Source organism: Aythya fuligula, chromosome 23 (genome assembly GCF_009819795.1).
Source record: "Aythya fuligula isolate bAytFul2 chromosome 23, bAytFul2.pri, whole genome shotgun sequence".
Lineage (NCBI taxonomy): Eukaryota > Metazoa > Chordata > Aves > Anseriformes > Anatidae > Aythya > Aythya fuligula.
In genome coordinates this window covers 6,843,217-6,867,589 of record NC_045581.1, presented here as the reverse complement: position 1 = coordinate 6,867,589, position 24,373 = coordinate 6,843,217, and the positions used below count along the sequence as shown (strand labels likewise).

General features: G+C 66.0%; 2 protein-coding genes across 4 annotated transcripts; one reads left to right on the top strand and one right to left on the bottom strand.

Moving 5' to 3' along the window:
- The first annotated feature begins 1,886 nt into the window (after nucleotides 1–1,886).
- TRIT1 (tRNA isopentenyltransferase 1) lies at nucleotides 1,887–14,198 on the top strand. Its single transcript, XM_032202491.1, has 11 exons — nucleotides 1,887–2,048; nucleotides 5,592–5,732; nucleotides 6,165–6,263; nucleotides 6,455–6,603; nucleotides 7,415–7,557; nucleotides 7,834–7,945; nucleotides 8,226–8,338; nucleotides 9,298–9,375; nucleotides 10,767–10,876; nucleotides 11,205–11,322; nucleotides 13,649–14,198. The coding sequence occupies exons 1-11, from the start codon at nucleotides 1,887–1,889 to the stop codon at nucleotides 13,873–13,875; spliced, it is 1,452 nt and encodes a 483-aa protein (XP_032058382.1). The 3' UTR covers nucleotides 13,876–14,198.
- Nucleotides 14,199–16,667: 2,469 nt separating this feature from the next.
- On the bottom strand, nucleotides 16,668–23,694 carry LOC116498061 (protein FAM49A-like). Of its 3 annotated transcripts, none has more exons than XM_032202273.1 (12): nucleotides 23,645–23,694; nucleotides 20,996–21,074; nucleotides 20,467–20,547; nucleotides 18,755–18,876; nucleotides 18,582–18,687; nucleotides 18,280–18,416; nucleotides 18,012–18,089; nucleotides 17,780–17,896; nucleotides 17,531–17,610; nucleotides 17,316–17,442; nucleotides 17,060–17,130; nucleotides 16,668–16,966 (listed from the first exon to the last, which is right to left on the bottom strand). In XM_032202273.1, exons 3-12 carry the CDS (start codon nucleotides 20,534–20,536, stop codon nucleotides 16,903–16,905), a joined length of 972 nt encoding a protein of 323 aa, XP_032058164.1. In that variant the 5' UTR covers nucleotides 20,537–20,547; nucleotides 20,996–21,074; nucleotides 23,645–23,694; the 3' UTR covers nucleotides 16,668–16,902. The 3 variants fall into 3 exon arrangements, with proteins under 3 accessions (XP_032058164.1, XP_032058163.1, XP_032058162.1); XM_032202272.1 differs by lacking the exon at nucleotides 20,467–20,547 and adding an exon at nucleotides 19,235–19,314; XM_032202271.1 differs by lacking the exons at nucleotides 20,996–21,074; nucleotides 23,645–23,694 and adding an exon at nucleotides 19,235–19,314 and having other exon boundaries at nucleotides 20,467–20,529.
- Nucleotides 23,695–24,373: the final 679 nt, after the last annotated feature.

Sequence of the window (24,373 nt, the reverse complement as noted above, 5' to 3'; positions counted from 1 at the left end):
CACTGAGATGTGTCCCGGCTTTCTCCTGGCTATTGAAATGAGTGGCTGTGGTGGTGGGGCTGGGGTGACGAAACACCTGGCTTTTTTCCTCCTTTTAAGTGGGTTTAGCCTGCGCTGGGCTCGGGGGCCTTGCTGTAACCGTACACCCCTCTAATGGGCTCGGGGCCGGCTTGGTGCTCGCTGCTGGGGCTGCGTAACCCTATAGGGGAGCCGGGAGGGGAAGGCGACCCCCTCGCTTCCAGGGGCCTGGGAGAACTTTGTACAGCTGGATCTGCCGAGTGGATGAAATTATATATATGTGTGTGTGCTCCCCCCTTCCCTGGGCTCGATGCTTCGGGGTTTTATTCATGCTGGCGGCAAAAGTCCTGCTCTAAGTGCAGGAGGGACCCGGGATCCTGTTACCGCTGAGACGTCGGGAGAGCTGCTGCAGGAGCCGCGGTCCCCCAGGGGAAACAAGCCTTGAAACGCAGCGGTTCTGCACAGCAGCTCGTGGATGCCCGCTCCCTTCGCTTCCTGCCATATTTCACGCTCTCTGCGCGTTGCATCGTGCCATGTCAGAGCGCGTTAGGGTTGTACTGAAAGGTGCTCGTGGGAGCTGCAGCTTGAGCACCGAGCAGGGTGACCTAAATCTGACACCTCGCCTGTGAGCAGGAAACAAAGCCCCGATGTACCCGGCCCTTCAGTTCCGTGGTGTGTGCGCTGCAACTCACAGACCGGTGCACTGGTCACAGCTCAAGGTGACCCACCCTGTAAGGTTTTCAGACAGGTTTACTTTTTCTGTTCGTGCTGAAGGCATGCAGGATGGTTAAAGTGTTTCTCTTTTGGAAGTGGTGTGCAGATCCCGTGCCTGAGCTGAGCCCATCAGCAAGGGAAAGCTGCTCTCAGACTGGATGGAGCAGTTTTGGTTTTACCCAAACCTTTGAGTTCTCCTGTTTAAAGCCCCTGTACGTGTCTATATTTACCCCAAACTCCCCTGGTTACTAGAGCAGAGGTCTGTTATCACATTGTCGTGGTAAGAAAGCAGACAAAGTGCTGTCAGGTGCACAAAGGAACTCAGCCTTTTCGTCCTCCCTTGCCTGCAGGTGGCTGTGGCCATCACAGCTCGCGCTGCCCAGGGGTTTATTGCCATACCCGTGCAGTGCCTCACTCACTCTCGGACCCCACAGCACCCCCGCGGGGCCGTGCCCGCCTTCGTGCTCATCCTGGCAAATTTTTGGGGCGGCTTCTCAAGGCGCCAACACCCGCAGTGCCTGCGAGGGGGGAGACAGCTGTGTCCCTATCCTGTCCCAGGGCAGAGGATGCTGCCCAAATCCCCCCCCCGCTGCCTCGGCGACGCATCCCTGCCTCTCCGGCCCCTGTTGCCATGGGAACAGCCGCCCCCTCCGCATCTCCCCGTGTTGCCGTGGCGACCAGTTCTGCCTCCCGGTTGCCAGGCCAGCGAGCTCCTCTGTCGCTATGGCAACAGCCCCATCTCCCCTGCCCTGTTGCCACGGCAGCAGCATCCTTCCCCTCGCCCTGTTGCCATGGCAATAGCATCCTTCTCCTGCCCTGTTGCCACGGCAGCAGCATCCTTCCCCTCGCCCTGTTGCCATGGCAATAGCATCCTTCTCCTGCCCTGTTGCCACGGCAGCAGCATCCTTCCCTTCGCCCCGTTGCCACGGCAATAGCATCCTTCCCCCCTCCAGTTGCCCCCCGCCCAGGGCAGAACCCGAAAGGGGCCGGGAGCGGGCAGCGGCCGGAGCCCCGGGCAGGAACGGGGCAGGGCCGGGCCCCGGGGCGGTGCAGGGCTCCGGGGCCGCCCTCCTTCCCCGTCCTTCCCCGTCCTTCCCCGTCCTCCCCCGGCCCGCCCCCGGTCCCGCCCGCCCGTTCCTATGGCAGCCCGGGCTATGGCGGCGGCGGCGGCCGCGTTGTGCACGGGCCGGGCTCCTCCGGGCCCTCCGCGGCCGCTCGTGGTGATCCTGGGCGCTACCGGCACCGGCAAGTCGGCGCTGGCCGTGCAGCTGGGGCTGCGCCTGGGCGGCGAGATCGTCAGCGCCGACTCCATGCAGGTACCGGGGCCCCGAGCCCGGGGTCGGTGGGGACGGTGCCGGGGGATGCTCCGGGAGCGCGGCCGCTGCGTCCCGGGAGGGGAGTTTGGGGGGTTTGGGGGTGGTTTGGGGGGTTTAGCAGCGTGTTTTGCCGGCAGGGGGGTGGGAGAGGCAGGTTTTTTGGGGAAAAGCAAGCAAACGTGTTGTGATTTTAACTCGGGAATAAAAACTGGGAGTGTTGGCTGGGGGGAAGCATTGGTGGGGTTATCCGCGTGGGGCTGCTCCTGCTGGGGGGGACCTTGGGGTGTGGGGACCCACGCGGGGCTTGGCAGCAATCCTTCCCACTAAATTAGGGTGCTGTGTGCAGGTTTGCAGCAGTCCTGGGGCAGAGCCATAGGGCACACGTGGCAGTCCGTGTCCCCGCGTTGTGCTTTGCGTGCTGCTCGGTCAGGGCTGGCAGCGGGTCTGTGCTACGGGACAGCACGTGGGGATGGGTGAGGATTCGATGCAGCAGCCGAAAGGCCAATCCTCCTTTCCCCATTCACTCAGCAAAAGGATGTCAGCAAAATATGGAAAATAATATTAAAATATTATCACAACCTGCTGCTTGCCAGGGACATGGCCTGCAGCCTCCCCTTCCCTGCACGTGGTCCAGGCACCATCCCCAGAGGTCTTTAAAAGACGCCTAGATGTAGAGCAGGGAACTGAGCCTCAGTGTTTTGCCTCTAATTGCTTTCAGATTTAAGAGCTTCATCACAAAATGTGGAGTTCAGCCATCGTGGGGATTGTGTTACTGTTTTAGCAACGTGTTTTCCTTCCTAATCAACACTTTTATTATTATTTTTCTCACTTGGGCCTGCTGTGGTGCCGGGATGCCCGCTCTGTTCCGGGGCAGCTCTGCTGGGACCATGAGGCTCGTGCTGCTCCCCGAGCTCTGTGGAGGTGGCGGGGGCTGGAGGCGTGCCATGGGCCCTTATTTCATGCCCCTGGACGCTTTGAAGCGTGTGTGTTGTGCTCTGTTTTTTTCGGAGCCCTCTGTGGGAACGCAGGCACTGGGAGGCCTCTGGCTGCAGGCGCCCAGTGGCACCCAGGCCGAGTGGCTCTCGTCCTCCTTCCCTTTTAATCTCCCCCTGGTGTGACTGCACAGCGAGAGCCAAGCAGCCCCTGGGATCTTCCTGCCTCCCGTGTGGCTTCGGCCAGCCCCCGGCTGCCTGCAGGCACGGCCACGAGCAGCACACCACGTCGTGCCGTGCCGCCCCCACTGTGCCCCAGTAACCGCCGTGCCCTGCTCAGGCGGCCGCAGCAGCCAGCTGGGTCTGCCTCCCGGGCAGCTTTATTCCTGGGGAAGAAGTCTCGGTGCTGCACATCCCCGAGCTGGCACCAGCGTCCTCGCAGAGGAGTCATGGGGCGAAGGAACCCCACTGCTCGCTCCCAGCCGACAGCTGCCCCCGACCGAGTCGCCCCGAGCCCCTCTGTGCATTCGTGGCTGCACCCCGCAGGGGTCTGGCAGACGCTGGCAGTGTCTGGGGGCAGCTGCTCGAGCTGGCATAGCTGGCAGGGCACCCTCCGTCTCCGGGGCGCCTTCGTCAGCGCCGTGGGTCACCGTGGTGAAGTTCCAGACTTAGCTGCTGCCTGCACGCGGCCCTGGTTAATCTGATGGCCCCTTAATCTCTCTTTTTGCCCTTTCTGGTGCTGGTTGTCATCCCAGGAGCTCCCTGCAGCAGCAAGCCGTTCCCCTGCAGGGTGCATCCAGCCTCGCTTCCTGGTGAGAGCACAGCAGTTGTGGTGCCAGCATACTGGAGGGTCCTGTCTCTTCCTGGTCCCTCTGTCCCATCCAGGTGTCACCCTCGGAGCGGTGATGAGGTCCTCTGGAGGCTGCTGTGTGTGCTGGGTGTGTTTGTCAGTCAGTGTGTCACCTCGGGACGTCTTAAGGGCTTTGGCGAAAGCTCTGCTGACAGCTTCCTCATGGCAGGGCACAGAGAAAGGGGCGAACCTTGCCTCCCGTTCACCCTGGGGCATGCTTTGGGGCCTTCCTCCAGCCCCTAACCAGCTGGGCCATCCCTGGTCCCTCGTGGTGCTGTGGGGTTGGCGTGGCCACGTTATGGGGTCCCTGCTGCGCACCCTCCGCATGGCTCAGGGTTCTCGATGCTGGGCCCTCGGTGGCAGAGGTGGGAGGGCACCGCCAGGGCTAAGTATCTTTAGCCCTCAGCCTGCACGCGGTGGCTCGGAGGGCTGCTGCTCCGGGCTGCTGCTAATCTGTTTGGGGCCTTAGGAAGCACCGAGGGCTTATCTGGGCCGCTCGCTGGAAATAGAAGCGGGCGGCAGGAGGGAGGAGGGCTCGGAGCACGGCCTGGCCAGCTGGGGGAAGGCTGTGCGCGGGAGTGAAGGCTGCCTTTGTTCCCTCCCGGCCCACACAGACACCGCATTCCTCCTCCTCTTGTTTCCAGACATCCAGGGAGGCTCTCGGTGTTTAATCTCCAGGGGAACCTTGGGGGATTTGAGCACGAAGTGCAAGCCCCAGCCCTGCCTGTGTGGTTAGGGGTGCGCATCGGCTGCGACCGCAGGCAGCAGGAGCTGGGGTGCTGGGAGAGCTGGGGCAGGAAGGCACCGAGCCAAAGCTTGTGGGGTTCAAAGGCTTTGGATCGGGATTTTGGTGTCCACCAGAGACCTGGGCTGGATGGGCAGGTGATGGCCAGGCTGCAGGCAGCCCCAGGGCACGTTGGCACAGAGCTGCCTCCCGGCCCCTGGAGCCAGCCGGGTGTCTGCAGGGCAGAAAGAGGAGCATTTCCCTGCCCTCCCGCTCCCCCCTCGCTTCCTGCCCCCGGGGCAGCCTTTCTCCAGGACGGTCGAGGCTGCGGTGGGAGAGGCAGGGAGGGAGCGGCCGCAGGCTGAGCCGCCCCAGCTCGTGAGACAAGCAGGGCTCGGGCTTCCCTGCCCCAGTAACCCCAGTTCATCCCAGCCGCTGCTCCTCGCCTCCTGCCCGGGTCACCTCTGCCTCACCTTGGCCTTCTGCCGGGGACCGGGGGTGGCAGCAGGTGGGGGCCGTGCTGCAGCTGGGGGCTTGGCAGCTCTTCAGGGGGATCAGGGGGAAATTTGCTCCTGAGTGATGGAGGAGGCAATGGCTGCGGGTGTTTGCAGGCCCTTCTCCCCACACCCAGTTTGTCCCAGGCCGGGAGCTGCCCACGTCCTCCCTGTGCCTGGCACCACGGGCCTTGGCGTGAGGCCAGTGTCCTGCACAGCAAGAAGGGCTCCGTGTGCCCCCTGCCTGCTGCCAGCCCCTCGGGACGGCCACTGTGGGCGTCCTGGCTCCGTCCCTGCCTGTTGATGTTTTGTCAACTCAGCCAAGCACCAGAAGAGGCATCCCGGCCCCGGCAGGAGCTGGCAGGGTTCCCTCTGCCCTGTGGGGACGGGGCTCCTGCTGCCTCCTGCACCGCTCCTCGGAGACCTCACGGGGCTGGGGGCGGTGGGGGCAGGCTGGGGTTGGGCCTGGGGGAAGGAGCAGGGCCAGGGGGGCTTCGTGGGACGCACACACAGAGGTGGGCAATGGGCTCTTCTCTTCCCCAGGTGTACAAGGGCCTGGACATCATCACAAACAAGGTTTCTCCCCAGGAGCAGCAGCTCTGCAGGCACCACATGATCAGCTTTGTGGATCCCCTCGTCTCCAACTACACGGTGGTGGATTTCAGGGACAGAGCCGTGGCTCTGATATCCTTCCAGCTGCGGGCTGCCTGGCCCGGCAGATTCGGGCTTCCCTCCTCCACAGACAGCCCTGAGAGGGAGCTCGGTGTTTGCCCCGGCCCTGGGCTCCTCGGGGGAGCTGACTTGTTTCCAGAGGATGCTTCTGGCAAGGGGGGCTCTGAGCTTCTTGCAGCCCTGGGCAGGCCCCTCACTGTGCCCAGCCGTGCTGAGCCGGGTGCTGCCCTCCCTGGCGGTCCCTGCATGTCCCTGAGTCTTGGTGGCACGAGTGGGGGATGAGGGCGAGCCACGGCCCTGCTCTGCAGCCTCAGAGGCTCTGTGGGCTGGGGGGGGGGGTCTGGGCCCCAATGTCGTGGGGTGGCCACAGGGGTCAGGCCCAGCAGGCGCTGCCTGCAGCCCTCCGCACCCTGCGCCTCTGCTTGTGCTCCCTGACTGCGGCACATTGAGGACATCTTCGCCCGAGACAAGATCCCGATTGTTGTGGGAGGAACCAACTACTACATCGAGTCCTTGCTCTGGAAGGTCCTCGTCAGCACCAAGGTACCGAGCTGGGGCTGCCAGAGCCCTGGGAAGGGGGGAGCCCACGGCTGGGCATGGTGCTCCTGTGCCAAAGGGGGCAGGGAAAGCCAGAGGCTCCTCTTGCACCCCTGGGGGCTGGGCTGGGGGCTGTCCTGGGGGCTGGCAGGCCTGCAGGTGAGCGGCTGTGCTCAGGGCTGCCCTGTGCCCCGCAGGAGAAGGCCAGCTCAGCCCCCAGCCCGGCCCCTGACAGGAAGGAGGAGCTGGAGCAGTTGGACGTTGTGGAGCTCCACCGCCGCCTGAGCCGGGTGGACCCTGAGATGGCGGCCAAGCTGCACCCCCACGACAAGCGCAAAGTGGCCAGGTGAGCCCGGCGTGCTCAGCACGGCACCCGTCCCGAGGGAGCTGCGTGCCTGGGCTCACGGCAGGAGGGGCTCTCCCATCCCAAGTGGGTGCCCCGAGCCTGCTGAGGACCTCGCAGCACCGATCTCAGACCCTCAGCCCTGTTACCCCCAGCCCGAGCTGCCCTTGGGGTGCGGGACAGCGCCTCGTGCACGGCGGGGCTGCTCCCCAGCAGCAGGGTTTATCTGGAGCTATTTAAAGAGCAAGCTGCCGTGCTGGCTCAGTCACATACCTGAGCTCTGTGGGAACAGCAGGGGCAGCAAGACCAGGCTTGCTGCTTCCTTGGGCCCATCCCGGCCGAGCCCTGGCCTGGGGGGAGCAGAACGCCGCCCACCCCGTTCGCACGGTGGGTGCGGGGGGACGGAGGGCTGGGGCACGCCGTGCACCTTCCTCCACCCCCCTGGCAGGGCTGGGGCTGGGCTGGGGCGAAGCTTCGCAGCCTCCCGCAGCGCTGGGCCCTTCCCCGCAGCCCTGCCTGGGAAGGGAAGGGCTGGAGCCAGGGGCCCGTCCCCTGCAGGGCTTGTGCCGCTGCCAGGCAGGAGGGGGTGGCTGCGCTCTGGGCTCCTGGGGTGCCATCGCCGTGCCCCCGGGACCTGGGTGTGCTCAGGGTGCCGGGCACGGGAGGGGGCAGAAACCTGCCCTCCCCCCCACATGAGAGGGCTGGATCACGGCGGGTGTCTGCGGTTCCTTGTGCTGCAGCCCCCGGGGCTGCTAGGGGAATGGGAAAGCTCGTCCTCACCCAGCCTCTGAGCTCTGTCTGTCTCTGCTTGCAGGAGCCTCCAAGTGTTTGAAGAGACAGGGATCCCCCACAGTGAAATCCTGCACCGGCAGCAGGAGGAGGAAGGTGGAGGACCCCTGGGGGGGCCCCTGAAATACCCAAATTCTTGTATCTTGTGGCTCCATGCAGATCAGGCAGGTGAGGGTGGGCTGTGCACAGCCCCTGGCTGAGTGGGCGCAGCGACGGGGGCGAGGGCTGGCTCCCTGCTCCTGCCCCAGCCTCTTCCCTGCACGAGGCAGCAATTCCTTGGCACCAGCAGCAGCGGCAGGGGAGTCGCTCCCCCCGTCTGCTGGGCTCTGCCTTCCTCGGCTGGGCTGGGAGTGCCGAAGGTCCGGCTCTGGGCCCCCCAAGGGCACAGCTCAGCACCTCCTGCCCTCCTCCTCCTCCTCCTCCTCCTCCTCCTCCTCCTCCCAGCTCTGGACCGGCGGCTGGAGCAGCGTGTGGATGACATGTTGGCCGCGGGGCTGCTGGAGGAGCTGCGGGACTTCCACCGCCGCTACAACCAACAGAAGGTGGCCGAAAACCGGTGGGTGAGACCCCAGCTCCCCCTGCTCCCAGTCCCCCCTCCCTGCCTGGGCAGGTTTGCAGCAGCCAGCTCCTCTCCCTGGCTTTCCCTGCCCGTCCTTAGCCCAGGGCTGGCCAAACAGCAGCCCCCTGCTGGGGCTCGGCTCTGGATTTATTTGTCCCGGGCCTCCTCCAGACCAGAGCTGGGCGGCACGCAGGGATCCCGGCTGTTTGTGGAGGGCTGAGATCTCCCCGTCCTGAAGGAGACGGCCCTAACCCCTGCCTGTTGCCTTGCTCTCCAGCCAGGATTACCAGCACGGCATCTTCCAGTCCATCGGCTTCAAGGAGTTCCACGAGTACCTCGTCAGCGAAGGGAGCTGCTCGCCCGAGACCAGTGCCCTGCTGCTGCAGAGAGGTGGGAGCAGCGCCCCGCGTGCCCCCCATCCCCCTGCCCCACACGGAGCCGAGCTCAAACCCGGGACCGGTCCCACGGGGGCTGAGCTGCACCTTCCTGCACGCAGTTTGCACTTCGAGGCCCGAGGGGCAGGGACTGCAGTGCCCCAGAGCATCCCTGAGCACCCCCAGAGCAATTCCTCCCTCCTGCCCCACTGGGGGAGCTGCGATCTGGAGCGGCAGTAACGTGGGTGAGGGGATCCCGGCTGGGCGGCGACTGCTGGGGAGAACAGGGCTAGGGAGAAGAAATGAAACAGAGCTCAGAAAGTCCAGGCAGACCCTGCTGTTAGGGGAGGAGGGAGCTGCTCCGCTCAGCACGGTCCTGGGCAGCGTCAGGCCGTCGAGGAGGGTTTGGTGCCAAGTGGAGCTGGAGGCCGAGGAAACCATGGGTGTGATAAAGGGCTTGAAAACAAGTCTGGTGCAGGGGGGGCTTGTTGTGTCTGCGAACGGGGAGATTACAGAGGGATACGATAAGTCCGGCACTAAATATTGAAAGGCTGCACAGTGGGAAACCGTCCTCTGGGCCTGCTGCAAACACAACGAGGAGTCCTGGGCTCTGTCTGGGCAGAGAAGTGTTCCCGTGAGGTGTCAGGAGAACCGTGCAGCCCTCAGAGGTCGTCCTACCTGCTACAAGCTTCTGGGGCAGTGGTTTTGGGCCCTCTCTGGGACACCTTGTCCGTCCCTTTTGGGCTGCCCCTGCTCTGTCCGGCAGGGTTTGGTGGCTTTGCTGTGACTGCTGCTCGCTGCTGGCTTGGGGACCTCCCAGCTGGCACCACAAACCCTTCCCTCACAGCAGCACGGTGCCCCCAGAACAAACCTTCCTTTCGTGTGCTCCCCCCGTGCCGGATCCAGCAGCCTCTTCTCGCCCCGCTCGTGGAGCTGTGCCCAACTCCAGGCTTTTTGCTTCCTCTGTTTCCCAAGGGATCCAGGCCCTGAAGCAGGTGACCAAGAGGTACGCCCGGAGGCAGAACAAATGGGTCCGCAACCGCTTCCTGAGACGTGAGTGCTGTGCCCCCGCGCTGCCTCGCCACCTCTGTCCTCACATCTCCCACCTGGCTGTGGCGCTGTGCACGTTCCTCTCACCCCAGGACGCTCACAAAGCCAGCTCCTTCCCCCTGCTGCTCCCGTACCTGGGTGCTCATCAAGGGAGGATTTCCCCCTCCCAAGAACAAAGCAAGCGAACGCTCAGCCCCGTGCCCAGGTGACGATGGCCGCAGTGTCCCTGCAGCCTCCCCCCGATGGCTCCCAAGAGGCTGGGGGGGTGCCCAGCAGTACCCACACGCTCGCCCCCTGCACGGCCGAAAAGCCCAGCTGCCAGCTGCCCTGGGATTAGGAATGGGAGCCCCTGGGCTGCTCCGGGCCCCGCTGGCTGCAGTGGCAGGGAGCCAGCAGGACTGCCCTGCCCCAGCCCCAGCCTTGGAGCAGGGCCAGCAGCAGCAGCTGGGAGCCGGGCACTTGTTGAAAGCTGCTCGGTGGGGGCAAAACAACAACAACAACAAGAAAAAAAAAAAAAAAAAGGCAGGGGGGGGAACGTGAGTCAAAAGACAGGCTTTGATCTGGGTGCAAAAGCTTTCCGGCAGCCGTGTGCTTGGTGGCTGTGGCTCACCTTCCTGGTGGCAGGTGTGCTGCAGATCGGCGCTGTCGGGAGCCCGGTGGTGGTGCCAGCAATAAAGGCAGCACCTGCTGGGGCCGGCACGCGGCCCCTTTGATGGCTTTGTCCCTGCGGGGCTGATTGCTGCGGGCAGGGGAGCCGTGGTGGGGCGGCGACATCGCTGGTGGGAGCTGGTGCTCCCCATCTGCAGCCTCCTCACCTCGCGGGGCTGCAGCCAGCACCCTGTGCCCTCGTGCTGGGCTCAGGGGGACCAGAGGGGTGGCTCTGAAACTGTCTGGGCAGGTGGAGGCACTGGGAAAGGCTCCTGCTGTGCCCTGCTGCTGTGAGCTGAGCGCGTTGGCCCCTGCAGGCAGCTCCAGCTCTGAGCTGTGAGCTGATCAGGAGCCTGCACCAGCAGATCCCCACTCAGGCTCCATGAGTGCATCTTGTCAGCACAGCTTTGCTTCATGCCTGGATCTAGCTTTTGATCTTCTGCAGCCTGCAGTGCGCTGCAGTAGCGCTGAAGCGTTTGCTCGGCGTGCTCTGCTGTTGTAACGCTGTCCTGAAGGCAGGCAGCCGTGCAGATGCTCACCCTAGGTCGTAGCTGTTCTCACTGTTTGCCCACGAGCTGAGGTCTCTGCTAATTCTGGCTCCAGAAAGGCTGGTGCTGTGCCCTTCTGAGTGCTCGATGCCAGAACAGATCCCCTGTGGCACAGCGCAGACCCCTGGGGACCCTGCTGGGGGTGCTGGGTGCCCCCGGCTGCGGTGCTGGCAGCCACCCGCCGTTGTCTCCCTGCAGGTCCCGGCCCCAACGTGCCCCCGGTGTATGGCCTGGAGGTGTCTGATCACTTGCGGTGGGAGGAGGATGTGCTGAAACCTGCTCTGGAGATTGTTGAGAGCTTCATCCAGGTACAGGATAGCCAGAGCTAACGTGCGAGCTGTGGCTGTGGAGCCCGTACTTCGGTTGCTCCAGGCCCCATAACTCAGCTCCCACAGCTGGGGCTGTCTGTGTGCGTGTCCAGCCCTGGGCTTTGGTTACCTGCAGTGGCAGTGCTGAAGCTGAGAATTTCTCCTAATGCTCAGTACTCCGCTTGTCCTGCGTGGTAAAACTGCAGCCCCTGTCCCGCTGCCTTGGTGTCTGAGCACAGAAAATTCAGTCTGAATCCTAACCAAAGCGAGCGCAGCCACAGCAAGTCCTCTCCATAGCAAGTTATTTGGGGTGTTATTTAACCCACAGGGACGTCAGCCCCCAGCGGAGCCCGTAAGGATGGAGTTCGATGCGAACGAGGACAAACGGCGTCACCGCGTGTGCGAGCTCTGCCACAGGGTCATCATCGGGGACCGGGAGTGGGCAGGTAGGGCCCGGGGGGGGAGGAAGGCTCGGGGCTGTGCCCAGGCTCTCTGCAGAGCAGGGCAGCTTCCTTGGCTGCCTGTGCCCAGCCGGCCGACCCTCGGCGCATGATCTTGGGCTTTCAAGGACTGTTTACAGCCCGGCTGTGAAAGCAGACATTTGCAAGTCGGGGGGGGGGAGCAGGAGCTGTGCCACAGCAGCCATCTGCCGGGCTGCCCCCCTTCCCCGGCTGCCAGCCTGCCAGACGCGGGGGGCTCGGCGCGGCATCAAACCTCCGAGCTGCCCGTGTTTAGTCTGGGCTGCCGGCCCCTTTCGGCACTTCAGATACTTTTGTCAAAAGGCAAGGAACAAATTTATTCCCCCTAAAACGTTGTTGCGTAAAGCGGAAGTTTCTTGATGTTTTTAATAGCTCAGTTACGCTCCAATATTTCCTATTTGTGTATTCTTCCTATTTGTGTGTTTTTCAAAAAGAAAAAAAGGTATTCCTAGCTGTAATGGCAATAGGGAAGGATTTTCTGTTTTCAATAGACTTACTTTTAAAAGAGCTCAGTTGGAATCAGATTAACTCAGTGAATTTATCTGCACTGCGAGGCTCATGCTGAGAACCAGAAACAAAAAGCAGCCGAGAAGCTGGCAGCAGAAATGAACCTGGTAAATCTCCGCGTGCTGCCCGAGTGCAGAGACAATGCACAGAGAAACTGTGCCCAGGCTTTGAACGAGCCGTTTATCCCTATCGATCTGGGGAGCTGCCGAAAGCAGCTGGGAGGTGGCTCAGAGCAGGGAGCTCGTTACAGCGAGAGCAGTTTAATTGCTGTAGCCAGTCTGAGCTGCGTTAGCTCCGAGGTGCTCCGAAGAAGCTCTGCCTGCTCCACAACCGGGGGCTGTGGAAGCGGTCAGGATCCCTGCAGCCTGCCAGCTCCACAGGGTTTATGGCAGAGCTGGAATTCCTCAGGGTACCCCAAACTCCCCAGCAGTGAGAGCCAGCCCCCTGGGGATGTTGTTCCAGGTCCTGGGTGAGGACACCTTTCTGACCCCACCCCAACTGGGTGTTCTCTGCATCTTGCTGAATTTGGCTCAAATCTTCAGACGGCAGGAGAAAAATGGCCCCAAACCTGGGTGTAACTGCAAAATGTGAGAGCTCAGAGGGAAGTGAAAACAGCAGTGGGGGCTGAGTCAATCTGCAATCTGGTCTGCTTCCCTAGGACAAGTTACAGATAGTTCTGGGAACTGTTTCCCAGTCCCTCGCTGGCTCTGGAAGGTTTTTACATTTTATCTAACTTTGCAATTTGTATGGACTTCAAAGAGCACGCCTCCCCAGGCACCAGCTGAAATCAGTGCTTTTTGCAGCCGCTGCAAGCTTTGGAGTTGCTTGCAACAAATTGCAAGAGGTGAGACTTCATTTCAGGCTGGGGGTGACCCTACAGCGCTGTGATAAAGCAGCAGCTTTGCATGTCATTGCATCCTTTGGCAGAAAAGGAGGACTGGAAAGCACCTCGGGGCCTCGATTCGGCAAACACGTACCCTTGTTTAATTAAGGCCCTGCTTGGAAAGTTTGCTCTTTAATTGCTGCTCTGATCTCTTGGAAACAGCAAAACCGCCCTGCTAGGATGTTACATCGGTCTGCTCAGACAAAGCGTCTTCTGTTTAGATAATGCCACCGATACGGGAGGTTTTGCTGCCCGTAACTCTGTGATTTTAAGCAGAAACGCAGCTCTCTCTCCCCCGGTGTGTCAGTAGAAGCTGCTTCCCCGGGGTCACGCCTCTGTTCCCTCAGAGCCCCGGTAGCTGCGAGCCGTGCCCTGCAGCCATGCAAAAGCTGGGCTGTGCTCCGGGCGCCGTGGCCGTGCGGGTTATCCCCGTGCTGCGGTGGCGCAGGCGGCTGGGCTGGGCTTACAAATGATCCTGGCGGCGCTCCACGGGCTGGGGGCGAGTTGCACAACCTCGCCTGCATCCTGCAAGGTGCCGCCCGTTGGGTAACACTCGCCTTTCTTCTCTGCTCCCGGCGCTTGGGTCTCGGCTCGGAGGTGCTGGGGTGTTGAACCCTGGCGGTCTGGAGCTTTCTGTGTACAGCCCGGGCGTTTGTCCCTCTCCCAGTCCTTCCTCTGCTCGTGACAAGGCTTGAAAGGGTTGTTCCCCTCGGTGCCCTGATTATTTGGCCTGGAAGTGCCCTGAGAAACATTCAGGGCACGGCCGGGGAGTTCATTTTTTTTGTGGGAATGGCCTTGAGTGGGAGAATGGGAACGGAGGGTGCTCTGTACCCGCTGGGGCTCAGTTCGGGCCTTCTCTTCTCCAAGCTCCAGAGCTAAATGCTTGTTTGCCTCTTCCCCCAGCTCACACGCGATCCAAATCCCACCTGCACCATCTGAAGAAGAGCAGGAAGCTGGAGGCTGCCAGCCGTGCTGCAGGGGGGGATGCTGAGGGCACCGAGACCTCGGGCGAGGAGCGCAGCGTGCCTGTGCCACGGGCTTGGAGCCGGGACGGCGAGGAGGCACCGGGCCCCGGGTGGGCTCAGCCCGAGCGAGCTGAGACACCGCGGGGGGACGAGGCGGGTGTGTGAGTGACAAAGGGACAACCCGAGGCTGTGTCCGAGCCTCTCACGTGGCCTTGTCCTGCTGTGTTTCTGTGCTTCTGCACCTGGAAAAGGCTGGGCTGGGGGCAAGGCTGCGGGGAGCGTCCTCCCGTGCGCAGCGTTAACTCCTGCCCGAATCGCAGCGTTGTCCTTGGGGGGGTCGAGCCTCTCCCGCTGGCATGCGGATGTGCTGTTCTCAGGGACACAAACACCCTGCACTCCCCCGGCTTGGCCAGGAGTGCAGCTCAGGGGCTGAGTGAGTTCTTACTGCCGTTACTGTGGAGAGGATATTTTTTTGCTTTTATATGGAAATAAAGCCGCAAGATGATGGCAGGTTCCCCTGCCTGTTAAAAAGTTCAGCTTTCTTGCTCTCTATTTTCAGCCGGCCCAGATTCCCTGCTCCAGGGGAGGATGTCCAGCCCTGGCCCCTTCTCCCAGTCACCTTTCCTGCAGCTCCTGGAGGAGCCGAGCAGATGTTCCCAGCTCGGCAGAGGCCGGGCGCTCCGTATGCACGTAGCAGGTGCAGAAAGAGCTGGCACCTGTTAAACAGGAATTGGGAATGATCTCATCGGGTTTGCAACAGATGAGGCTGTCCTAGTTAGAGCTGAATTCCCAGGGGTTTACACTGTGGTTTGGCAGAGGGAACTGGCCCTGCATTTGAATCCCTGCTGCTGAGCAGCACATTCCTCGTGCCGCGGGGCTGTCTCGGCGCTGTTCCTGGAGGACGCGAGCGCCCTCGGCACCACCTCGCTCCCCAAGGGGCCGCTCTGGTGAAAGCCACGAGGGCCCTTTCCAGGACGTGTGGAATTCTTCTGGCAAGGGCAATCACGATGGTCCCTCCTGGGAAGGTTTTGGGGTGGGAGAGCACAGATTTCTCCTTCAGCTGCTCACGAATCACCACAAGGCAAGAGACCTCTCAGCCCGTGAGGGAAGGGGCTGCGGGCAGAGCTGCTGCCGCGCTCTCTCTGGGGATTAGGTTTGGCCTCAGGCTCGTGTTCCCCAGCGCTGGATTATTTCTGTAATGGGGCAGCTGCCTGGGGCCACTTGATACGTGTGTGTTGGCAGCTCAGACCAGAGGGGACTTTTGAGTTTGCTGTTCTCTGCCAGCGTTGTGCAGAGCCAGGCACCACGGTGGTGTCGCTGGGTCTGTGCAGCGGCAGCTGAGCACAGGTTGGTGTTCCTGCAGAGCCAGGGCCAGCGTCTGCTACGATTTTGCTCTCCAGGGCCGAGGCCGCTGCCTGCCGTGGGGAGGACTCAGCTCGGGGCCTGTGCCCGAGCTCCGTGCAGGGGCTGCCTCCAGCTCCATGCTGGGCTCTGGGCCCTGCTGAGGAGGTCGGTGTGGTTTTGGGTTTCGGGCTGCCGCCAGGCCCCCGCTTTGGGGCTGGGGAACCAGGGACCGGCCCCGCTCCATCTGCCCGCCGCTAATCCCCAGACAAACGCAGCTCCTCCATCTGTGCAGCCGGAGCCACCCAGCCCATCACACCAGCCACTTAATCTAAATGGCTTTGGCCAAAGATAAGGTCATTAATTACAGCGGGATTAGGAAACCTGCGGGCCTGGCGTGGCGTGGCGGGGCTCCCCCCTGCAGCCTCTGCCCGGCCGGGCCCAGCGCTGGGCATGAGGGCTCGTGGGGGGGCAGAGCTGGGCCCTGGGGGTGCTGGCACCTGGGTGATGGGGTTTGGGGTTTTTTGGGGGTCCCCAGCCACCAGCAGAGCTCGGTGCCAGGCATGGGGCTGACCGGGTCCCGGAGGTGCCGTGGCACGGAGAGCACCTCCCGGCTCTCCTTCACCCCTGGGTGCTCTGTGCTGCACCATGCCCAGCTCAGCCCGGGGCGGGGTTGACACCCCCACGGCTCCTTGGCCCCCTCACCGCTCCCCCTCGCTGCTCCCGTCCTGCTGCCCCCGCTGGTGGCAGGGCCCGATCCTGTCCCCACTGCCCTGCAGGGACTGGGGGGGGGGGCGCGGGGTCGGGGCTGGGGGGGCTGGGCTGGGGGGGGGCCGTGTCGCAAGAGCCTAAAAATAAAAGCGCCGTTGGCCGAGGTTGTGCAACAGCGGGGGGGCGGGGGGGGTCCTGCGCTGTCATCGGCAGGGCTCGGGGAGGGGTCCCGGGGGGGGACACCCGGGGGGGTTCCTGCAGCAGCCCCCAGAGGCGGTGGCCGGCCTGCGGGGGGTGCCGGTGCCACGGGGGGGGCCGCGGGGGGATCCCCCCCGATCCCCCGCCCTGAAGCCGCCGGGGCCCCCCCGCGGTGGGGCCGGTCCGAGGAGGGGGGGGGGGGGGCACCGTGTGTCTGTGTGCGGTGTCACAGGGCCACCTGCCGGCAGCGGCTGCTGGCCCGGGGACAGCCCCGGCAGCGGGGGGGGGGGGGACCCTGGGGAGCAGCCCCCCCCCGGCGGCCCCGGGGCACCGGCAGAGACGGGGGGGGGACGGGGACGGGGATGGGGACGGGGATGGGGACGGGACCTGCCCGGGACGGGACGCACCAGAGACGGCCCCGCTCCGGCCACGAACGGGTTAAATGCCATTTTATTTCACACCCAAAAAAAAAAAGAGAGAAAAATAAAAGAAATGTACAAAAGAAGAGGTGAGTGGCGACTGAATTCCTCGGGACATCGCCCGCGTGGGGCCGAGCCGCAGCAATGCCCGCGCCCCACGATGGGGGGGGACGGATGGGGGCGACTCCGGCCCCGAGCCCCCTCCCCAAAACGAGCCCCAGCCCCATCGCTGTGCCCCCCCCCGGGCCGCATCCTGCCCGGCCCCAGCACCCCCAGCCCGGGCTCCCCGGGCGCTGTGCCCCCGCGGTGCCACCCGCAGCCTGTGCCCAGAAGCGGCTGCTGATATGGGAGGGGGCCAGGAAGGGGGGAGGGGGGGAGGCCGTAGGGGTGTCCTCGGGCCGTTTGGATTTAATTGTACGTTTCTGTGTGTTTATTCTGTCCCTTCTCCCCCTGTACAGACGAGCACTATGGTCATGGGCGTAGATAACTCGGTGACGTGCGCTGGTGGCCGCGGGCACCGCGCTCACTGCAGCAGGGCCCGGACCTGCTTGGACGTGGTGTCGTCGTTGAGGTGCCGGGTGGTGTACCTGGGGGATGGCGATGGTCACCTTGGGGGGCCCAAACCGCTCCCCCTGCAGCCCCCGGAGCCGTGGCCCCGTGTCCCCCGGCCCCCCGCTCACCTCAGCGCGTTCAGGAGCCCCTCGGTGCTGGTGGAGGGCTGCTCCTTCAGGACCTTGATGCACCCCTTCATCTGGCACCGAGCAAGAGAGGCAGTGAGGGGAGGTGCCCACGGCCCCCCCAGGGGGACTAATTCCCCTCGAGCAGCCCGGGGATGTCCCCAGGGGGCCTCCATCAGGAGGGACCCCGCGGGCATCACGGCTGCGTTGGGAGGAGCAGGGTGGCTGTGGCACCCCCTGGGATCCCCACGCCACTCACATCGATTTTGGAGGTCTTGGCAAAGGCCCCCACGGGGTGGACGTGGTCATAGAGGATGATGACGCCGACCATCACCCGCATGCAGAAGAGGAGGGTCTCGGTGTTGGTGAAGCGGCTGCGGTACTCCCTGCACCACGGGAGGGGCTGGGTGAGCCTGGGGAGGGGGAAACACGGGGACCCCAGCACCGAAACCGAAACGCCCCCGGGGTACTCACGGGGTCTCCAGCATCACCCTGCAGACGCAGGCCATGGTGCTCAGGCAGTCGGTCGTGTCCTCGATCGGGAGAGTTTTGTTCTGAAACCAGGCAGGACCCCGGGGCTGTCACCCTCACAGCTCCCGGGGGGGCACAGCCCGGCCCCCCAGCCCAGCCTGGTCCCCGCACGGAGCTGGAGCAGGAGAGGGGGGCTCGGCCCCGCTGCCTTGAGCCTTCTGCCCCCCCTGTGGCCCCCCCAGCCCCGCTCACCTCCGAGACGAACTTGGTGGTGGCGTTGCTGAGGGTTTTGAGCATGGGGGTGGCCTCGGCGTAGAAGAGGGACATCCTGTTGGCCATCTCGTTGTTCACCTCGCTCTCCGCATCCAGCTGCAGGGGACGGGGGGAGATGGGGCTGCACCCGCTGCCCCCAGCCCAGACACCCCCAGCCCTGCTTGGGGAAGGCAACTCCCGGGGGATGGGGGGGGGGGCACCGGCCTCTCACCTGCAGGTTGTTGATGCGATTTCGGCTGATGGTCCTTCTGTAGTAGCTGAAGTCGTTCTGGATGGCGGGGTTGGTCATCTGGGGGGGGGGGGGGTCCACGTTAGGGGCTGGGGCTGTCTTGGCATCCCCGGGCTGAGCCCCGTGGTCTGGGGGCAGCAGTGCCCCCCCCCCAGCCCTCGGATCTTGGCACCGTGCAAAAAATCAGCTGCAGTGCTGCGGGGGTGGGCGTGGGGACACCGGGGGACCGGCACGGGGGGCACGGGGGTACCTTGAGCTCGTCGAAGCTGAGGGTGAAGTGCAGGATCTCAGCGAACTGCTTGGCCAGGGCCTGCTCCCGCTCCAGGTGCTGCGTGGGGGCGTACGGGGGGCTGGTGAGGGCCTCCAGCAGGCTGCGCAGGGCGTTCTCTGAGGACAAAGCACCACCGGTCACCGCCCCAGCTCCGGCTGGGGAAACTGAGGCACGGGGCAGGGCACCTCCTGGACGGGGACCCCTGGAGTTGCTCGTTGTGGGGGGGGCACAGGATGCAGGAGGGGGTGCAGGGGGGGGGAACGGGGGCTCAGAGCCCTCACCGAGCCGCAGGGAGAACTCGTAGAAGCGCTTCAGCTTGGCGACCAGGGGGCACACGGCGCTCCAGGCCCTCTCCTGCAGCCGCAGGTCCCCGGGGTTCTGGATGGCCTGCGGGAGGGCGGGGGGGGTCACCCCGAGCCGCGGGGCGGGCGGCGGGCAGGGGGGCAGCACCCACCTCTCGGATCTCCTGCCCGGCGCCCGTGTAGGACTGCAGCTCGGCCAGGACGCCCTGCGCCTCCTCCAGCACGGCGTTCACCTGGTTCCACACCGCCGTCTCGGCCTCCGTCGGCTGCGCATCTGCAGGGCAGCGCCCCGGGGAGAGAAACCCGGAGGGCTCTGAGCGGGGCCCGGGCAGCCGGAGCCCTGCCAGCCTGCACACCGGGTGCCCTGGGCCCCCCCGGCGGCCCCCAGCCCCGGGCCGAGCCCCCAGGGCTGCAGGGGGCTACGGGGGAGAGGGGCAGAGCGATAGCTCCCGGCCCTGGGTCCGCCCCGGCGGCTGCAGCCCCCTCCCCGGGGAGCCCCTGGGACAGTGGGGAGGGGGAGGACGTCTGGGATGGGCGCGATGCGATGGGCGGCGGGGACGGGAACTCAAAATGGCGTGGATGTGGAACTCAGAGTAAGTAAAACGAAAAGGAAAATAAAAATCCCATCTCACTTTCAAAGTCAAGGAAAAAATTAGGGCCTTGGTCAAGCTCGTTATAAGTCAACACTTTAAGAAGGTTCCCCATGTGAAACCTGCAAGAGAAGAAACAAGAGGAAAAAAGCATGGTGGTGAGGTGGGGCTCGGGGAAGAGGTGCTGGGCTGCGGGCGGCGGCGGCGGCGAGAGCCCCGTCCTCCCCGCGAGCACCGGGGGCTCGAGGCGCTCCCGGTGACCCCGCGGAGCTCCCGGCCCCGGCGGCAGCCTCTTCCCCCCGATGGAGATGGGCGCTGCGGATGGGGTGATGGAGAGGAAGGAGCGAAGGGAGGACAGAGCCGCCGGGCTCCGGCGAGGAGGGCGATGCGGTGCCGAGTCCCACGGTCGTGGCTGCGGGTGGCTCCCCTCTGGCTGCGGAGCTGGCCCCAAAAACGGGGGTCCTGGGGAGCACCCACAGCCCCATCCCCCTGGGGTTGGGGGGGCTGGAGAGGGCTGGGGGTGGTCGCGGGCTGCACGCACCCAAAGGACCCGCCGGGAGCCGGGCAGGTCCCGTGCCTTGGGTCTGAGGTGGCTGCAGGGCCCCAGCCCCCCGGTCCCCGTGGCTATTTTGGGATGTGCCGGTGCTGGGGACGCAGCGAGCTGCACACACCCTCTCCCCGCCGGGCCGGGGCTGGTGGTTGCTGCTGCACTATTTTTACACCCCTCGGTCTTGCTCTGAGCTCTAGCCCTGGAGGAAGGAGGGGGAGAGGCAGGAAGGGGGGCCACAGAGCTGCACCGAGCCAGGCACCCCCGTAACATCCCCACACAGCCTGCAGCAACCCCAGGCCACGCTCCCCTGGTCCAGTTAGCCCTGGGCCACCTTGGGTTGGGGTCCCCGAGCCCCTTCCCATGGGTGCAGGCTGCCACCAACACCCCCCGGCCTGGTGGGCAGCACGGATCCGTCCTGCCCCCCTCCTGTCCCCAGCCCCGCACTGTCCCCACCATGGAGGTGGTGGGGACGTGCCGTACGACCACCCGGTGCCACCAGCTGAAATGGCAACAGGCAATAGGGCCGCTTGGGCCAGGTCCTGCTGCTGGGATGTCCCCTGCACCCCTGCCACTTGCTGGGGACGTGTCCCCACGCAGGACCCACGGGGAGCGAGTGGGGACACAGGGCTGCTCGGGGACACTGCGCCCGTCCCCATCTTCTGGGGAGCAGCCACCACGGTGGCCCTGGTCCCCTCCCCACGCCCGCCCTGCTCACGGGACTTACTTTCAAAATCCAGGAAAAAATGAGGACAGTTTTCTAAATCTTTGCCCAATACCTTTATCAGGTTGCCCATGGCCAGCAGACCTGAGCGAGAGAAACAAACAGAGTGGAACAGCACCGGCACCGGCCGCTGGACACCCCGGACCCCCCGAGCCCCCCGCCGCCAACGGCACCTACCTGCACCCACCCTGCCGGGCCCTGCGCCCCCCCCGGCCCCCACTGCACCCTCCCGGCTGCGAGGCTGCGGAAACGGGGCCGCCGTCCCGGCACCGCTCTGCTTTCTATTTCTCGAGGCGGGGAGGGAAGCGGGGCGCGGGCTCGCAAGCGTCGCGCTTCCTGTGGGTGCCGCTGGCCGCGCCGCCCCCGCCGAGGCGCCCGGCCCCCAGCCCGCCGGGACCAAGGGGACACCGCGGGTGACCCCATGTCCCTACGTGATGGGATGGGATTTCTGCCCCACAGACCCGGGCTGGGGGCCTGGCACCCACATTGGCACCTCCCGCCCACCCCCGCGGCCGTGGCCCCGGGTCCTTACCTTGGTGCCCGGTGCGGTGGCTACGGCAGGAGCAGGGGCTGTGCCACGCGCCTGGATCACTTCATGGGCCGGCAGGGACCTGCGGGGGGAGGCACGAGGTCAGGACCCCCCCAGCAGCCCCCACCAGGCGGGGAGGTGCCGTGGGACACCGGCTGGCAGCCACGGGGGCGGTTGGCGGCGGAGGCGCGTGGCCCTTCCCGGCGGCCCCGCACGCCGCTCCGCCAGCCGTCACCTCATTTGCCTCCGTTATTTGTTCATTGCCAGCAGCCGGTGGTTTTGGAAGCCGTCCAGCGCTTCCTAGAGGTGCGGTGCGCTCCACCACATCTCCAGGCTCACCAGGCACGGGCCGAGCATCCCCAGCCCCCCACGCCCCTCGCGGTGACCCCACGGCTCGGGGACAGCTTGGGGACACCCTGGGGTGCGGGGCAGGCACCCTGGGGCCAGGCCATCGCCCGCCTTGGGGAGCCGAGAGATGTCAGCGATGACTTTCCCCGTGCTGCTGGTTGGGTTTGCTCTTTTCCATGCGTTGCACGAGGGGCGCTTTATGCTGCTGCTGAGCTGCACCCCAAATCCTGCGGGTGCCGGGATGCCGCCCCCATCCCCTGAGCCCCCCGGTTCCAGCACCATGCGGGTGCCTGGGGTGGCCCAGCCCTCGTGCAGGGTGCGGGGCTCCCCCCAAACCCAGCCTCCAGCTGTGCAAAAGCAGCCGTACCAGGCCCTAAGGGGGGGCTGGCGCTGGGGGTCCAGCTCCCGGCACGGGGGCTGCGGGAGGGTTTGGGTTGGGTTCTGATCCCTGCTGTCAGCGGGCTCTGGGAAGCAGCACTGGGATTCGGCAGGTTGTAATTAATCGCTTGGGTCTAATTAATACGGCCGGGGAGGGGGGAGCTGGAGGAGACCACAGCAGAGGGGTGGATGTGGCTGCCTCATGCCCGGGATGGGGCTGCGGCCCCCCAGCCCAGCACCCCCTGCTCAGCCCCACCGCAGCCCCTCAGCGGCGACACTGATGGCTCTGCCTTCCTCCTCCTCCTCCTCCTCCTCCTCCTCCTCCTCCTGGGCCTGGTAGGCGCTCAGCAGGGGGGTAGAGCATCCATGCCAGGCCCTGACGGACAGAAAGCCCATTTTCCTCAGGAGAAAATGAATTTCTGCCTGCTGGGACCTCGTGCTCCAGCGCAACCCGAGGCCTTGCCGAGAGCTTTCCACGGCCTCCCCTCCTGCCCGCTGCCGGCAGGGGTCTGCGCGGGGCGCTGGGGGCAGCGCTGCCCCCCCCTGCCTCAGTTTCCCCCCCGGCAGCCGCTGCCCGTGCCCACAAAGCCCCCCCAGGGCTGCCCCAGGGTGCTGACCCCGGGGTTTGTCCCTCCGGGTGTTTTTTTGGGGGGGTGCTGGGCCCTGTATGGTGGGGCTGGGGGGGGTCTGCAGCCCCCAGGGCAGGCGGGAGGCTCGCACTGGCGCTGCTCGGGCATTTGCATAAATTCTGTGATCGGCATCCTCTGCCCGCACCCAGCTTGTCCTTGACAGGCCGAGAGCGGCCGAGGGCCGGGGTTTGTCACCGCCACATCCTCACGGTGCCCGGGGAGGGGCACGGACGGGTCCCCACGGCCCCTGCCATGGGGACACCGGGCGCGAGGCCTGGCGTGGGGCTGGGTGCTGGGGGGGACGGGGACGGCCGCAGCCCCTCAGCCCCGTGCCGGGGGTTGGGGACGTGTGGCAGCGCCGGGGCTGGGCCCCTGTGGGCTCTCCCCATGTCCCCCGTGAGGTTTGGGGCTCAGTGCCGGGTTTTTGCCGTGCCCTCACCCCCTGCCCACACCCCGCGGTGCCCCCCCCGTGCCGGCTGCCCCTCGCCCCGAGGCTGCCCCGAGGGCACCGCGTGTCCCAAACCCACCGGGATGGACCCCTCCTGGGGGGCTGCCCCGAGGGGAACACACACCCCAAACCCACCAGGACGGACCCCCACCCCCCACGGGGGGCTGCCCCGAGGGGCGCTGATGGAGAGCGGGGCAGGGCTGGGGGCAGCGGGGAGCCCCCGGCCACACCCGGGGTGGCCCCAGGTTCCCTCCCGGCCCTTCCCCGCACCCCAGGAGCCCCCTGCCCCGGGGGGGGGGCGTCCCGCTTTGACCGGGTTGCCCCAGGCAGGGCCTGATCCTGCCCCCCCCCCCAAACCCCCCGTGCTCTGCCCATCACCGGGGGGGCAGCGATGCTCCGGATCCGGCCACCGGGGCCGTCCCCACCCGCGGGCTGGGTTCGGGGCCGTGCCGGGGGTCGCTTCCCCTCGCCCCCCCCCTTCCCCAGCCGGGTGCCACCGCCGAGCCCCCCCCTCCCACCCCCCCTTCGCCCCCCGCCCATCCCCGCCGCATCCGCAGCCGTTCCCGGCGGCTTCACCCCGGGGCGCCCCACGGCGGGGGGGACCCCCGGCGAGCCCCCAGGGTGGGGCCGAGCCCCCCCCCCGCCTTGAGGACCCCTCTGGACCGAGCCCCCCCCCCCCAACCCAGCGGTGCGGGGGCCTCGCTGCGGCCGTTTTCCCGCAGGGCTCCCGCGGCAGCCCGGTGGTGGTGGTGGTGGTGGGGGGGTGATGCTGGGGGGGGGCTGCTCCCGGCCACCCCCCTCGGCCCCCCCCCCGGCCCCGCTCCCCCCCGGCCCCCCCCCCCGGCTCACCGTGGCGGCGCGGGCGGGCGGCGGCCGTGCGGTGCCTGCGGTGCTCCCGCAGCGCCGTGCCGGGGGGGGGCCGCCCGCCGCCTGCGTGCGAGCCCTGCGCCGGCTGCACCACAAAGCCCCCCATGGCTCCCGGCCCCCCCACGCCACCGGGGACGGTGACGTCTCGAGTGCGAGGAGCCGGGGACGCTTAACCCGCTGCGTGCCGGCAGCACCACCGCTGGGGCCTGCCCGGGCCGCGGGGGGGTTGGGGGGGGGGCTGTGAATTTGGGGAGGGGGGAACGGGGAGCCCCCACGTTCGCTGCTGCTGCCCGTGCATCGCTCCCCCCCTCCACCCGGTCCCTTCCCTGGGGGCAGCGGCACCGCCCCGGGTCGGGGCCGCCCCAGCGCCGCGACCCCCGCAGCGGGGCCAGGCGGGGGCTGGGGGGCGGTGGGGCCGGGGGGGGGGCTCAGCTGCCCGGCCGGGGACCCCCAGCGCGGGGTGTGCCCACCCTGACACCTCAAACCTCCCCTTCCCAGGGCAGTGCTGGGCATCAGGGGGGGCTCAGCGAGAGGCCCCCTGGTGCCCCTGCCCCCAGCCCCAGCGCCCCCACGGGTGCAGGTTTTTTTTTTGGGGGGGGGGCACCCAGCCCTGCCCGCGGGGCACGATCCGGCTGCGGCTGCGGTGCGCTGGAACAGCCCCGGGCACCGGGAAAAGGGGGGGGGGGATTCTGTGGGGCCGCGCACCCCATG